General features: G+C 36.7%; 1 protein-coding gene across 1 annotated transcript; it reads left to right on the top strand.

Moving 5' to 3' along the window:
- Positions 1–2,335: 2,335 nt before the first annotated feature.
- Positions 2,336–14,364, top strand: chrna5 (cholinergic receptor, nicotinic, alpha 5). Its single transcript, XM_079874909.1, has 9 exons — positions 2,336–2,455; positions 2,809–2,919; positions 6,250–6,401; positions 6,719–6,763; positions 6,973–7,082; positions 11,726–11,903; positions 12,170–12,502; positions 13,477–13,845; positions 13,939–14,364. Exons 2-9 carry the CDS (start codon positions 2,847–2,849, stop codon positions 14,095–14,097), a joined length of 1,419 nt encoding a protein of 472 aa, XP_079731035.1. The 5' UTR covers positions 2,336–2,455; positions 2,809–2,846; the 3' UTR covers positions 14,098–14,364.
- The last annotated feature ends 1,740 nt before the right edge of the window (positions 14,365–16,104 follow it).

The raw sequence follows: 16,104 nt of genomic DNA, 5'->3' as shown, positions 1-16,104 counted from the left end.
TTACTCAGTACTTATCTGAGTAAGTACAATGTAAGTATGTCACCCTAAAATAAAGTGTAACCAAACGTTGTTCTCTGCCACTGCAGCAGTGTGTTTAAAATTATACCTGATGGAAAATTTGCAAAAGGTTAGAAAATGTTTCTGAGCAAGACCATTATGACACACTCAAAACTGGCCATTTAAACTGAGATAAATTCAAACAACAGACATTGACCCTTTGAGTCAAAGCAAACAGATTTTGTGTGTATTACAGGTTTTTAACTAACTGTCAAGAGCATATATGTGCAGCATATGTATAACCACACTCAAACACACACACACACACACACACACACACACCTCAGCTAACATAACCACCTTCACATCATACGCCTCAGCAAATTCTGCTTCACGAGAGGCGAAACTAGAAATAGAGCAAAGCTCTGTATCACACGCCTTGCATTGTTTATCTGTATAATAATTCTAACCACATCTCTCTATAACAAGCAGTGGAAATTTACAAAAGGACCTTCTGTAACTTCGATCCACTGAACTTCAAACAACAAAAAGAAAACAGCACAAATGTGCTTGCCCAGTGACAGCAGTTATTATCCATGAACTCTGTTCAACCATGTAGTTACTTTAAACCAAGTCTAAATCTTGTGCAAACTGCCGCAAGAAGATAAAATGCAAGTTGCCCTTTTTTAGGGTGCTGTCATTTATAACTGACTTTGTCCTATTAGGGTAAATTATTTTTGGCAAATTGTCTGAAACTTCACACACATTCAAATGCATTGTCACTATCTGAAAAGTAGTGGAAAGGTCTTAGTTTAAGGTCTTAACTTAAAAAGCTTTATTAACATTCCATTTCATCTTGTGCTACTATATTTATTTTGGAAATCACATGTGAAAATGTAAACAACTTGAAACTAATTCAGATGCAACTTTGCTGCCTTGGAAGTACTGAAACCATGTCTTAGTGTTTCAAATAACATGAAAAAAACATGTTTCTTTCTTGGAATTCCAAATCAACTATTATAGCACAAGTGAAAATCAACAAGACTTTTCTTTTTCAGTGTACACCACATTTTCCACACGTAACTAGATTTTGACCTGTTTAGTCATAATTTTTGGAGCATCCCAGCTTGTCAGTGTAGTGAGGCCAATAGACAGTAGCATATTTCCTAACCTCTGGTTGTATTATGGATCACATCTTCCAAACTGGCATAGGATACTCTACCCAAATGCCTGACTTCCATAGCAATCTATGACTTATTTTCTGCATCTCTACCATCACCCTCACTGCTTATATCCTCATTGATCCTCAACCTCTTCTTTTCTTACTGTGAACTTATTTTCTGATGCTCTGTCATCACCATCATCAATACTTTCTGGAAAAAAAACTTATTCTATAAAACTTACTAACATCAACCTAAAACACAGGCAAAAAGGCTATTGTACTGCCTGCCATTACTGAACAATAGTGCCAGCAACATGAAAAATATACATATCCTAAAAGGAATTTGTCATTTATGGATAACACACAGATTTTGGTCTTTGAGTTATTGATTTTACAAATGTGCAATAAAAATGACATTTTGATGTACAATTATATTTTTATATTTGTTAGTGTCTCCTTCACTTCCTTGTTGCAAAAAATGTCAAGCACATGGCAAAAATTTTAATTTTATTGACTGAAGGGGATGTCATATGATAATGCTTTTTTTTTTTTTTTATTGTGTTTTAAATGCAGTTTTCTCTGCATCATTTATAAATGTCGATACACCACTGAGTATCATATGTGAATATATTAAATCAACTTAAATTAGTAGTTCACAACCCAATTTAAGGTCTAGGTGAGATTAGCAGAAAATTACGAGCAAGTTATTATATTTTTTGATTAAAGATTACTAAAACAAGCATTTTTGGAATAACATGAATCGTTCACATTATGATCAGGAATGTCCAGTATGAAAGTAAATAGGGGTTCATTTTCATTACTTTAATATGGTACTATACATGTGTGTTATTTATAGTGCAAGCAACAAGCCTGTCAATTTTACACATTATGTAATAGAAGTTCTTTGCTGTCTCTCTATCCACAAAAAGCTCATTAGCCTAAAAAGAATGGAAGGACCTCTGTTGTACTCTCATAAACATGTGTGCATATTTTTGAACAGGAGGGGGCAGACTTTACAAGATAATGAGGGATCCATGGCTGTGATTGGCTGTTTTTTCCTGTGCGGGAAATTGCAAGGGGGTGAGGGGGTGGGGCTGCCTTTCTGGAGGAGGAGGAGGAGGAGGAGGAGGAGGAGAAGGAGGAGGAGGAAGAGGAGGAGGAGAAGGAGTTGGAGGAGACCATGACTGCTTGTATGTGAGTAAGCAGCCACACACATGCTGGTTGGCATGGACACACGACAACCAAATGGAAAAGAAAAATTCTAAAGGATTCCGCTCTCTTCCAGTCCATAATCAGGTAAGGAAAATAAATTGACAAAGAAAGAGAAAGGGAGAGAAACAGAGAGAAAGAGACACTGGGTGTTTGCAGACTGATGAATGCGAGTGTAATCTCAACAGACAGGTGGATAGGTACATGCTTTGTGTGCTTGTGTAAAGGTCTGTTCACATGTGCATGATGCAGAACATTTTATGTGATCAATTGCACACACATGAAAGATGCAAAATATGCAGCATTCAGGTGCATGTGCAATGTCTCCACTGCATATCACATATATGTATGTAATTGCTAACAGGTTTGTGAGTCTTCAATAACAGATCGGACTGTATTTGTGTGTAATAAAGTGCATGCATGCTTATGTCTGCTTGCAGGTCTTCTCTGTGGCTTTGCTGCTCCTCCTGATGGTATCATGGTAACAGCTCACAGCATTGTTAGAGCTCTCCTCCTGCTAGTCGGCTGTGCGGTCCTCTGCTCCTCTTTAGGTAAGTGTCTCTGACCTTGGCTCAATGCCCCACCTTCATGCCATCTGTGCCTGGATGAAATCTCACAAAGCCTGTCATGCCCATAATAGAAAGAAACTATAATTTATATATAAAATATAGACAATTTCTAAAATAAATTTCATAGAATATTATCTTAGGACCATTAAGAAAAGAAAAACATAGGCCTTACTTTTTATTTATAATAAAAAAGTGTTTCAAGTGTGCTGATATCTCGGAACACTACTGTTCAGTAAATCTAGTGTAGGCAATTTCGCAGAGGCTAGCAATAGCAAGCTAGCTTTGAAAGCATGAGATCCCACCCTCCCTTCAGAGCATCTCTAAAGCCACGCCTCCTTTAAAACACATGAACTCACACAGCAGAGTCTGCAAAGCATCACGAGAGATGACGTTAAATTACCTTGTATCTCAAAGCACATAACATTACAATAATAATGAACAGAATTAGAAATCATTTCGACGTTAATAGTGTTGCGAGCAGGGTCCTCAGAGGTATGCATATACATACGTTACAGCAGGTAGGTCATCCTATTATTGCATATACATTTTTTGGTCCTGAGACTTCCACAGAAGATATGTACATTTTAAAATATTTAGACCGCTTCTATTATTGAGTGCTATCAGAATGTGAAGAGACTTTCAACCAGTATAACATTTTTTTTTATGAAAAACATTGCCTACCTTAGCTTTAATTAAAGGGATAGTTCACTAAAAAAATAAAATGGTCATCATTTACTCACCCTTGTAGTTTCCTGAAACTGTATGATGTAAAAACATAAAAAATTGAAAAAACAGAAATTTAGAGAAATTTATGTGAAGTATTTTGAGAAATCCGCATTCTTCGAATAACCCACTTTAAAGTACGCTTTACAGAATTAAACGTGAAAAACAGTGTCAGTGTCTCTTTCTTTTATAATTACAACTTTAAATTCTACTATAAAGTATCTATCAGTTGGTCATGTTTTTAATCGTGGACGTCTGACCTCAATGGACCGAAAGTTGATTAAGCTAATTTCATTTGCAGATATAAAGTGATGCCATGGATGACAGTGATCTCTGGATGGCGTGATTGGCCAGAATTGATAATTCCAGAGCAACTTTAATAATGTAATATAATATAATATAATATAATATAATATAATATAATATAATATAATATAATATTATTTTGGGATAAAATGTGACCTGTGATTCAGTCGCTTGTCCATCACATCACATCTCTTCATCCAATTATTATTTACGACAGCTCTCTCCCTCTGTGACCCTCTCTGTGATAGAGGTTCTCAGTGTCACTGATAAGATTACACTCCAAAATGGATTGTCTCCTGCTCTGTGTTAGTCAGTGAGGGGCTTGACAATCAGGACCAGACAGAGATGAAGACTGTTATGTTTATAGTATAAAATATCAGGTGCCATAAAACTGTAAAGAATGTGGCATGTTAAATAAGAAGTCACAAAGGCCACAGATAATCCAACTTTTGGATTTAGTTGATTTCAAAATGTTATGTTATGCAAATTAACTGACAGCAGCTGAGAAAAAAGTTATTTGTGAATTGAAGACCAGACTGATAATTTTAATGCACACACAGTGCACGTCAGAGGGCTCATATAGCTTTAGTAAAACCACTGTAGAAAGTGAAAATATAGGAAGGTATCTGACCCTTAAATTACTTTTGTTTGTGCATTGCAATTGCATTTGTCACGGTCATTTTTTTTGCATTTTAATTAGTAATGGTCAATTCAGTTCATGAATGTGTTGCAAAAATATTTTATTCTAAGATAAAATAGTAAAAACACAACTATTTTCTTTGAAGATGTACATACTGTAAACAGAGTTTAGAGCAAAGATCAGATTCTGCCTGCAGTGATTCAGAGTGTTTTAATAAGTCATGGTCCACATGTTCACCCACACTGATTATCACTTTATGAGTTTGTTCAGGTCAGCTGTAACAGTGTGACCTGAGGATTAATGCATTTTTTTAATTAGTCTTATATTGATCAAGGGAGACCAGAACCACAGATATTGATCAATGGCAAAACAAGCTGAAACTGGAATACCATCTGTGGTTGTCTGTGAAATGACAGATTTATAAGGACAGAAACTGAGCTTTGGGGCTGAGATAACATTGTAAAATCCAATCAATATCTAAATATGGAGCTGAATAATCGGCACAGATATGCATCAATCAATATAAGGTATTTGGGTCTTACCACATTTATTTTTTTATTTTTTTATGATAAATGCAGCACCAATGGTCAACAACCTCATTTTAGACAGAAATGAGAAAAATGACACTTGCAGTGTTTTATGGATTCTGGGTCAAAACATTCCCTTGAGTCTCAGTGAGGCTAGATGATTTATTCGGTCTTATATTACATCCAGCTTTAGACGTGCAAAAAAATGAATTCCAGCAGGCTACCAAATATTATATACAGTTTAGATTTAAAACAGCCCGGTGAGTGTAGTATACTTATACTATATACTATATATATAGTAATGTGAAAAAAGCCAGCAGATTAAACGTAGATATGGTGTTATTAGTTTATCAACATGCTTATGGCAAACTAGTTTGGCATCAAATGTACTTCAAATATGCACATGAAGGGCATTTGTCTGATGCATAGAATTACTGCAAATTTAAAACATTTTAAATCAGTCCCGTTTGAACTTCCATTTTAGTTAGGATGCTTCCTTTGGATACAACTTCCTATGTAAAGCAGTAGACAGCTCACTAGGTGATGGTAACACAACCCAGATCATCTAAACCAGTTTCACATTCAGAGATTCATAAATCTTCATTCATAACTCTATCTGCCCTCACAGACAAGAACACATATTTAGCAAACCATGTTTCCCTTAGTGACTAAGACTTTGGAGGCCTTGAGAGGCAAATCTGATCAGGATATGTAGGCATGATAGCAGCAGCCTGGAGATCCAATAACAATGCCAAATGAGCTTCATTAGAGTTCATCAAGTATACACTGCAAGTCATTTTTAAGGCAGCTTTGAAAGGCTCAAGCTCTGATATTCACTGATATCCCATAATTCCAGTAAGAATTAATTCTATTGGACTGAATTTGTATATGACACTAAAAGGTGCAGGTGCAAGCTTGTTACAAAGCCTATGTGAGATGTTCATTGTGAGATCAATATGTTCATTGACAAAGTGTCAACCAAATTGTCACACCTTCTAAAAGCCTGTGTGGTCTTTGAATCTGAGACTGTTGCCATCTAATTACTGTTGTTTAGTGTCCCAGTACCTCCTGATTGAATGGAAGAGAGATTAACATGAAGTTGTTGTTTACTTTAAGGGCCTCCTGTGCTGTCTTCCTATGCCAAGACAGAAGACAAGTTGTTTAAACATCTCTTCAGCAACTACCAGAAATGGGTGAGACCAGTGGAGGATCTAAATGGAACAGTACAGGTGAAATTTGGCCTGGCAATCTCCCAGCTGGTAGATGTGGTGAGAATTAGTCCTTCTGAAATAGCATTCTCCTCCTTTAGGCAAAATGTTACCTTACAATAAAGATTACATTTTTAAATATATACATTAGGCAATTCTCTATCATTAAAATAGTTCAGGAATTTATTTATTGTTAACCTTTATGTTCTGTTTGGAGTCAGTAGCAAAAAGAGTTAGATTAACTGGGGTTAGTAAATAATCCATAATATCTGTCATGTACAACATTGGGGTATCTGGAACATAAAGAACATAAAAATCAATCTCAGCAGAACATGAAGGCACAACACAGATTAAATATCAGATTTGTTGTTGGTTAGGATGAGAAGAACCAGCTGATGACGACCAATGTGTGGATAAAACAGGTAAAGCAGGACTTAAGAACCCAATGAGGTTTATCTGATTAATATGAAATATACTTTTTGTTTATTTTGCCTTCATATTGTCTGCATTTTGATAGTAGTTAACTTTTTGATAATTTAATTTTAACTATGGCCATTGTGTCCAATTGCTTTCTTTACGGTTTTATTTGGTGATCAGCTTTGCTGATAAATCATTGTCTCTCTGCATTCAGGAGTGGACAGACATGAAGCTCCGATGGAATCCGGATCATTACCTGGGCATCACTTCCATTAGAGTTCCCTCAGACTCCATCTGGAGACCCGACATCGTGCTCTATGACAAGTATGTGTATGAGTCCGAAAGGAAACCAGAGAGGGACTGAACAGTATGTTTAACATTTCTGTTAGAGCCATAAATAACATAAAAAGTATAATAGTATTTTTTTGTGATATTTTATATTTTAATACACACATATTTTGAATGTTTATACTGTGACTTTAGTGAATTTCATACAGTTATAATCCTCCCCATTTTGTCTAGGGGTAGGAGAGGATGTAACAATTATTGGAAATAATAAAAATAAATAAATATAATGAAAAAGATGGACAGTCACTTCAATCCCCTGATCCAGAAAAGAAGCAGAACAACAAAATTGGAAGCACTTTATTTTACAGTCCTGTTTCACATGAACATACTATGTACTTACTGTGGTAATGAGACTAACTGGGTAATAACCCAAAATTAAACAAATAACACTTGATTTTATTTAAATCAAACTCAAAGGTAACAAAAAGAAAGCAAATAAATAAACAACACACTCTTATCTCGCTCCCTGTCTAACATAAACATAAATTTCAGATTCAAAGAAAATGGCACCCTCTTCCTACAGCTTCCGAATTCATAATTAAAAAATATTACACATAAAACTAAGAGTAGAAGAAAATAACAATATTCACATAAGGGAAGAGCACACACAGCATTCCCCATGCTCACTGTAGCAGGTACAAATCAATAGCAAAAGTGGAAAAGGGAGGACCGCACTCTGGTCGTACACGTTTGCACAAAAGAGAATTCACTAATTCATATACCTGTTGTCACGTTTTGTTTTTGTTTCATGTTCTTGTTTCATGTCTGTCATGTTGTCCCTGTTCCAGTCATGTGATCCTGCCATGTTTTCTGTGTTGTCATTGGTTCATTGTTTCATTGTTCACAGGTGTCCCGTGTCTAGTCATTAGTCTTGTGTATTTAAGCCCTAATGTTTGCCATGTGTCTTTGTTAAGTATTGTTTTCTGTTTGGTAAGTGTCCATATGTCCGATCATGTTTTTGTAAATAAATTGCACTTGGATTCTCAACAAACTCGCCTTCAGTGGATTATCTTTACAGAATACTTGACCTAAAATAAACCCAGCAGTTGCCCTCCTATGCCTATGTCAAGGTAACAGGACTATTGAGGACTATATTCTTGAATTTCTGGAAATATCCTACCAAGTGGATTTTAAGGACGTTGCCCTTAAGGACATCATTCAAATGGGGCTAAACGAACCAGTTCAGTCTCGATTGTCAGGGGGAAAAATACATTTTTCCCTGGCCCAATTCATTGACTATGCCCTTCTGTTGAGTGGTTCTTCATTTACTGAGGAACCCCGCAAACCCGCAATATCCAGTAAACCTTAGCCACTTCACGTCATGCCTGCCAAGTCTGAGCCTCTTAACGTCATGCTTGCCAAACCTGAGCTTCTTCACGTCATGCCTGCCAAACCTGAGCTTCTTCACGTCAAGCCTGCCGAACCTGAGCTTCTTCACGTCATGCCTGCCGAACCTGAGCTTCTTCACGTCAAGCCTGCCGAACCTGAGCTTCTTCACGTCAAGCCTGCCGAACCTGAGCTTCTTCACGTCAAGCCTGCCGAACCTGAGCTTCTTCACGTCATGCCTGCCGAACCTGAGCTTCTCCACGTCATGCTTGCCGAGCCTGAGCTTCTTCACGTCATGCCTGCCGAACCTGAGCTTCTTCACGTCAAGCCTGCCGAACCTGAGCTTCTTCACGTCATGCCTGCCGAACCTGAGCTTCTTCACGTCAAGCCTGCCGAACCTGAGCTTCTTCACGTCATGCCTGCCGAACCTGAGCTTCTTCACGTCAAGCCTGCCGAACCTGAGCTTCTTCACGTCATGCCTGCCGAACCTGAGCTTCTTCACGTCATGCTTGCCGAACCTGAGCTTCTTCACGTCATGCCTGCCGAACCTGAGCTTCTTCAGGTCATGCTTGCCGAACCTGAGCTTCTTCACGTCATGCCTGCCGAACCTGAGCTTCTTCACGTCATGCCTGCCGAACCTGAGCTTCTTCACGTCATGCCTGCCGAACCTGAGCTTCTTCACGTCAAGCCTGCCGAACCTGAGCTTCTTCACGTCATGCCTGCCGAACCTGAGCTTCTTCACGTCATGCCTGCCGAACCTGAGCTTCTTCACGTCATGCCTGCCGAACCTGAGCTTCTTCACGTCATGCCTGCCGAACCTGAGCTTCTTCACGTCATGCCTGCCGAACCTGAGCTTCTTCACGTCATGCCTGCCGAACCTGAGCTTCTTCACGTCATGCTTGCCGAACCTGAGCTTCTTCATGTCATGCCTGCCGAGCCAGGTGTCCCTTGTCTAGTCAGTCTTGTGTATTTAAGCCCTCATGTTTGCCATGTGTCTTTAAGTATTGTTTCCTGTATCCACTGTTTGGTAAGCGTCATGTCCATGTTCATGTTTGAGGTCATGCCACGCCATGCTTTAGTTTCCTGTTTGATCATGTTTTTGAGAATAAACAACACTTGGGTTCTCAACAAGCTCGCCTTCAGTGGACTTACTTTACACCTGTACACTCTCAGCTAGAACTCCATTAACAGCCTGCGAGAGAGAGGGAGCGAAAAGAGTAAACACACAACACGTCCAATAAGGAAGTATTACACTCCCCAGATCACACACATATAACAGGTAACACTTTAGAATACTGTATCTTACTTACTGCATAACTTATAAGGAATTATTGAAGTACTAATAGGTAATTCTTCATTAACTACTCCTTCACTATTGTTAACTACTAAGGAAGTTGTGTTAACTAATCAGTATGTAATATAATTTTATTGTTGTGTTAAGTAACAGTTAGTTACTCAATAACTAATGAATTCTGTCATACCTCCCTATGAGCTATTATTAATTATCTACTAATTAAGGTTCAAGAAAAATAACTAAGAAGTAACTAACATACAATGCCGATATGGTGCATTTCTTCAGCGAAATACAGGTTTGTGTACGTTTTATTGAATCTATAAAATCATTACTGTGCTGTAAATCATGTTATTTTATGCAAGGCAACATGCAAGGACACAATGTCAGTTAGCTAGCTAACGAGTCTGTCTTTTTTGCGTGATGGAAATGCCTGATTCCTTGCATAAAACAAATGTTTTTATTTCTAAAGATCCTAAAACATCAGATGTTAAAATATGTTCTTAGAGCTGTGCACTGTTTGTTTATGGGCAGGTTATGGAGTCAGTAACAGCATATTTTGGCTATGAGTGAAACGCAGGGCGGCGGTCTGGTAATTCTTTATTAATTACTAATGAGTTCCCTATATTTTCACTTTAGAATACTGTATCAGGTTCTAAGTAATTCCTGAAGAATGATCTAATAATTCTTTATTAATTACTAATAAGTTCCCTATATTTTCACTTTAGAATACGGTTTCAGGTTAAAAGTTGCCTAATTCCTGGATAATTATTTGATAGTTCTTTATTAATTACTAATGGGTTCCCTATATTTTCACTTTAGAATACTGTATCAGGTTCTAAGTAATTCCTGAAGAATTATCTAATAATTCTTTATTAATTACTAATAAGTTCCCTATATTTTCACTTTAGAATACTGTTTCAGGTTAAAAGTAGCCTAATTCATGGATAATTATTTGATAGTTCTTTATTAATTACTAATCAGGTTATAAGTAATTCCTGCAGAATTATTTGACAATTATTTATGAATTACTAATAAGCTCCCTTTCAGTTTCCCTCAGTCGTTGCCTCAAATACATGAATTTACTCCATGGCATATGCTGAGGAAAACAGACACACACAGTACTTTACAGGTAAAATATAAAAAACTAATCTGAGGTAAGTTGAGTGGGGTTCCTTTCTGAAGTTGATTTCTTACAGAACACACTCAAAAAACCACACAGGTAAAAACCTCTTTAACATTGTATGCATTTGTTAAAATTGTATTTTCATAATACTACTTCTATTAATAACATTAGTAAATAATGAAGGTCACAACTCAATGTAGTTTGTATGACTGTTCATTAGTTACTTCTTAATTATTCTTCTTGAACCTTAATTAGTAGATACTTAATAGTAGTTCTTCAGGCGGTATGAGTTAATTAGTTACTGATTAACTAAATGTTACTTAACACAATCATAAAATTATTTTACATACTGATTAGTTAACACATCTTCCTTAGTAGTTAACAGTAGTGAATAACTAGTTAATGAAGAATTACCTATTAGTACTTCAATAATTCCTTATAAGTTATGCAGTAAGTAAAATACAGTATTCTAAAGTGTTACCATATAACATAATACGTCCACAGGACGTAACAATACATAACGTATGTGAGTAGGGTCTAATTTTTTTATTTTTTTTTTATCTTAAGAAAACGGAAGGGGTTTGGTACAAGACTGTGGAATTAGTTAAAATCATATTTAATTTAAAGCTTGATCTTATGTGTAAAAAGTTCTTAAGTTTGATTTCTGAAAATCAAACGGAACTGTTACATTGCGAGTTTGTGGACCCCGGTAGAAATGGAGAATGGAAAACGCTTTCGACCCCATTATAAGTTCTATAGGTCAATATTAATGTTTCCAACTGAAATGTGTGAATTATTTTTTTTTTACTCTCAAATGACTTAATTCTCAATAAATTTGGACTCTGTATCTCATTACTGAATGATTCTCACCTGCAGTGCAGATGGTAATTTCGAGGCCACAGTGACAAAAGCAGTGGTGAGATATGATGGCACTATCTCCTGGACCCCTCCTGCCAACTATAAATCTGCCTGCACCATCGATGTGACATTTTTCCCCTTTGACCTTCAAAACTGCTCCATGAAGTTTGGCTCCTGGACCTACGATGGTTCCCAGGTATGTTTGTATCTGTTATTAGAGGCATTAAAACTAGTGTTTGCTTGTTGAAAGGAATAGTTAACCCAAAAATGAATTCTGAAAATCATTTACTTTTTAAAAACCTTTATTTATTATTTACCTATCTATTGTCAGTTCATAGTGACTATTAAAAGTAGCTAATATGACTCGTGTTCTATATTCCATGTCTTCTGACGCCATATGATAGTTTCTGTGTTTAACATTTGGATATTTATATAAAAACTGCATAATATTCGTTTTTTAAGGTGGACATTCTCCTTGAGGATGTACAAGTGGACAAACGTGACTATTTTGACAACGGTGAATGGGAGATTGTGACGGCCACAGGTAGCCGGGGTTTGAGAAGCGATGGGACATTTTTCTATCCATCCATCACCTACTCCTTTATTATCCGACGTCTTCCACTTTTCTACACACTCTTCCTCATCATTCCCTGCATTGGATTGTCTTTCCTGACCGTGCTGGTGTTTTATCTCCCATCTAATGGCGGAGAGAAAATCTCCCTCTGCACGTCTGTCCTCGTCTCCCTTACTGTCTTCCTTCTGGTGATAGAAGAGATCATCCCTTCCTCCTCAAAGGTGGTAGTCTTTGTAAGAATTCAAAGCTATTTTTTTTTTTTTTTTTGCTTTTAACAGAAAGCTTTTATCATTTCATTTTTGTCTTTCTATTTTTTTAATGCAATTTTTGTTGGAGATTTTTATTTATTTATTTGTTGTTTTATGTACCTTTAAATTACTAGATTTTATCAATGAATAATATATTTAAGCACATTCCTCACATTATTTCAACCTAAATTCAAAATAATTATTTAATACATGCATAAACCAGCTCAAATTAGCTCAAAAATCTTACATAGGGTCAATTTGGGTGTCTCTGACGACCTCTATATAACATGATATTTCATGACTCTTGCCATTAGATGACCTCATAGCAATATATGGAGCAAATTAGTTGTTCTGCGGGGTCCTAAAGTCAGTTCTTGAGTTTATCTCTTCAGTATGCATTCAGATACACATGTACTGTAGACATTATAAAATAATTTTTACATTTATAGTTTTAATTTTGAGCATTCTTTTTAGGTTTTTCTATGTATGCTATTACTGAAGCATTCTTCGCATTCCATTTATTCCTAGGAGGGTTGAATTGACCCTCGAGGGAAGGATTTGTTACTTTTTATTTTATTACAACAACATAAACTCCTAATCCGAATCCAGTGCGACAAAAGTTCTTAAGTCTTGGACCCCTCCAATGAACACTCAACCACAATTTTTCGGGTCAAAGTGACACGAGGGAAGGATTAAAACATCTAAAACGTTAGGTGGGTCCCTAGGACTGGAGTTTAAAAAAAAAAAAAAAAAAACTGCTTTACGGTATTAAATTACCATACATAAAATTTTATATTATTAAAAATTTTTATTTTGTTTTTTAAACACATATTGAGATCGTTTCCAATGATTTTTATGTTTACTTTCAATTCTTTCATTCTCATTTTTAAATAGCTCTGCAATTGTCAAATGACTTATGTTTTCTGCTATGTTGTTTTCTGTCCCAGGTGATTCCTCTCATTGGAGAATATTTGGTTTTCACTATGATCTTTGTGACCCTTTCCATTGTCATCACCGTCTTTGCCATTAACATCCATCACCGCTCCTCATCTACTCATCACAGCATGGCGCCCTGGGTCCGCCGTATCTTTCTGCACCACTTGCCTAAACTGCTGTGCATGCGCAGCCATGTGGACCGCTACGCCACCACCGCAGCGAGGCAGAGAGCAGACAGGACTGGAAGAGGAGGGCTGGGGTATGAGAAGAGTTTAGGCCATGATACCACTCTGCTCAGTGCAGAACACAGTCTGCGGGCAGCCTTAGAATCTATACACTACATCACGCTTCATGTGGTGAAGGAGAATGAAGTCAGAGAGGTACTGTAAGAGTCTCACTTTAGACTCCCAGGCATGATGTGATTTTTGTGAGTTTTGAGTTCTAATGAATTCTAATGTAATGCCTCTTTTTAGGTTGTTCAGGACTGGAAGTTTGTGGCTCGGGTCCTGGACCGGGTTTTCCTGTGGGCATTTCTCTTAGTATCACTGCTTGGCTCTGCTCTCCTTTTTATCCCTGTCATCTATAAATGGGCCAATATCATTGTTCCCAGCTATGCTGGAAGTACCAGTTAAAACACATGAATGTATAAAATTACAAAATCTTTTGCTTGGATAAAGTTTTCGCATTATTGTTATATTTATTATTGTAGTCTTCAAAACATCTATGCAACTTCAAGCGCTGTCATTTATGCTGTAACATGCTGCATCACATTTATTGTTATGCTGATTTCATTACAATAAAATTTACAATAAAAATTTTTTTATTGTGCATTGTGACAATTTATAATTGTTTCCTTCTGAGAAAATGAACAAAAAATATAGATTACTCATCTTGAACTCAAGGGCGTGTCCAATTTTTTTTTGTCCAATTAAATGCTCTCTGGTATGAAAATGCCCCTCCCCCTAATATCATCTGCTACATAGAAATATTAAGCAGCAAAGGTTTTTTTTTTCTTTTTTTTTTTTTTTCTGGGATGTGATGTTAGCTAAAAGCTTGTGGCAATTTAACCCTTGTTAAATAGCCTAGCCCTTACCCTTAAAGGAAGTTTTTGTCTTTTTCAGTTTTTTTTTTTAATCATTTTGCCTGTAGTATATAATAGTTACACTTAGGAGCTTAAAGGGCAAAATGAATGGCTTACCTTTCACATTTTCCCATCAAATGATCGTGAGTGCCATCTTCTCAGTTCTCGCGCATGCTTTGTGGCACTCTCGTGAACTCACGTCAGAGGCCCACACAGAAGAAAATGAATAGTTGAATAAAGTCGTTATTATTGTTCTGTTTTTGGTGCACAAAAAGTATTCTCGTCGCTTGATAAAATTAAGGTTGAGCCACTGTAGTCACTTGGACTATTTTAACGATGTCTTTACTAACTTTTCTGGACTGGCAGAAAGAAATTGCTTAGAAGCCTATGAAGGAGTGAGACAGCTCTCAGATTTCATCAAAAATATATTAATTTGTGTTCTGAAGATGAACGAAAGTCTTACGGGGTTGGAACAATATGAGGGTGAGTAATTACTGACACAATTTTCATTTTTGGGTGAACTAACCCTTTAAGGACAAAAATGTCCCCATTGAAACCCATTAAAATTTATATTTTAATCCCAGGGCCATTTAACTATACAATTATGCTGACTTTGTTAATAGGCTTTCATTCTGTTGGCAAGGCTTCAGAATTATTATAAAAAAATTTTTTACAAGATGGCACCATTTTCTCAGGTTTTGCCTATAAAGCAAATACTCACTTTTTTTCCTGTTTTCTGCAAAATATATGAGAGAGAGTAGAAATTATACTGTACTGCAAATCATAAAACTTACCACTGTGTATCAGTGGACCTTTGCTGGGATCAAATGGATGGGATCAAATGGAGAATGTTTGGTACTGCGCCCAAACCAAATATTATGTAAGCAAATTTTTTTGAGATATCAAGCTCAAATTTGGAACACAACTTGTTTAGATTAACGACTTTGATTTTGTTACGTTTTAAGCAGAGATGAAGAGAAGTGAGAATCCAGTTGCATACTGGTTCCACTGTATGCAACAAAAAATGGCTTACTGAGAAAATTCCTGGTCCTCCCTATTGCCAGATCATCCCTGCCAACAGTAAAAAAAAATCTTCTTTATTAACAAACACTCACATAATTGTATATTTTGAAACAGTATGCTGAATGGACTTATTTAGATGAATTTTGCTCAGCTTCTGCCTTTAATAATTAATTTTGTAGCAAGGTTAGTGATTCAGGGAAGAAGGAGGCGGGAACCAGCGAACAATCAACATACTTTAATATCAAAATAAACAAACACAAAACGAAAGTAAAGCAGCAGCCCCTTACAGACAACTGCCATTCAAACATAAAAAAACACAATGCAAATAGTCCAAACCTGGTCCTCTCTCCAAAGCCACTAGAAGACAAGCCTGCATCCTTTAGTCAAAAAAGCGTAACAGCTAATGCTAACGCTGCGGCGGTGTCGGTACGCAGGAGAACAGAGGCCATTTTTTTTTTTAAATGGATCTCAATCGAGGAAGAGGCACTACACTAAATAAACCGCTTTTGTAAGGAAATAGCTTATCATTTAATGA

Source organism: Squalius cephalus, assembly GCF_949319135.1.
Source record: "Squalius cephalus genome assembly, chromosome: 6".
NCBI classification, from domain to species: Eukaryota; Metazoa; Chordata; class Actinopteri; order Cypriniformes; family Leuciscidae; genus Squalius; species Squalius cephalus.
This window is presented reverse-complemented; position numbering and strand designations above follow the sequence as displayed.

Bases quoted from the DNA above. Each gene is read 5' to 3' on its own strand.
- chrna5 (XM_079874909.1), top strand. From the start codon at position 2,847: ATGGTAACAGCTCACAGCATTGTTAGAGCTCTCCTCCTGCTAGTCGGC. The intron at 6,402-6,718 runs GTGAGAATTAGT...GTTGTTGGTTAG, and splicing joins TCTCCCAGCTGGTAGATGTG to GATGAGAAGAACCAGCTGAT. The intron at 11,904-12,169 runs GTATGTTTGTAT...TCGTTTTTTAAG, and splicing joins GGACCTACGATGGTTCCCAG to GTGGACATTCTCCTTGAGGA.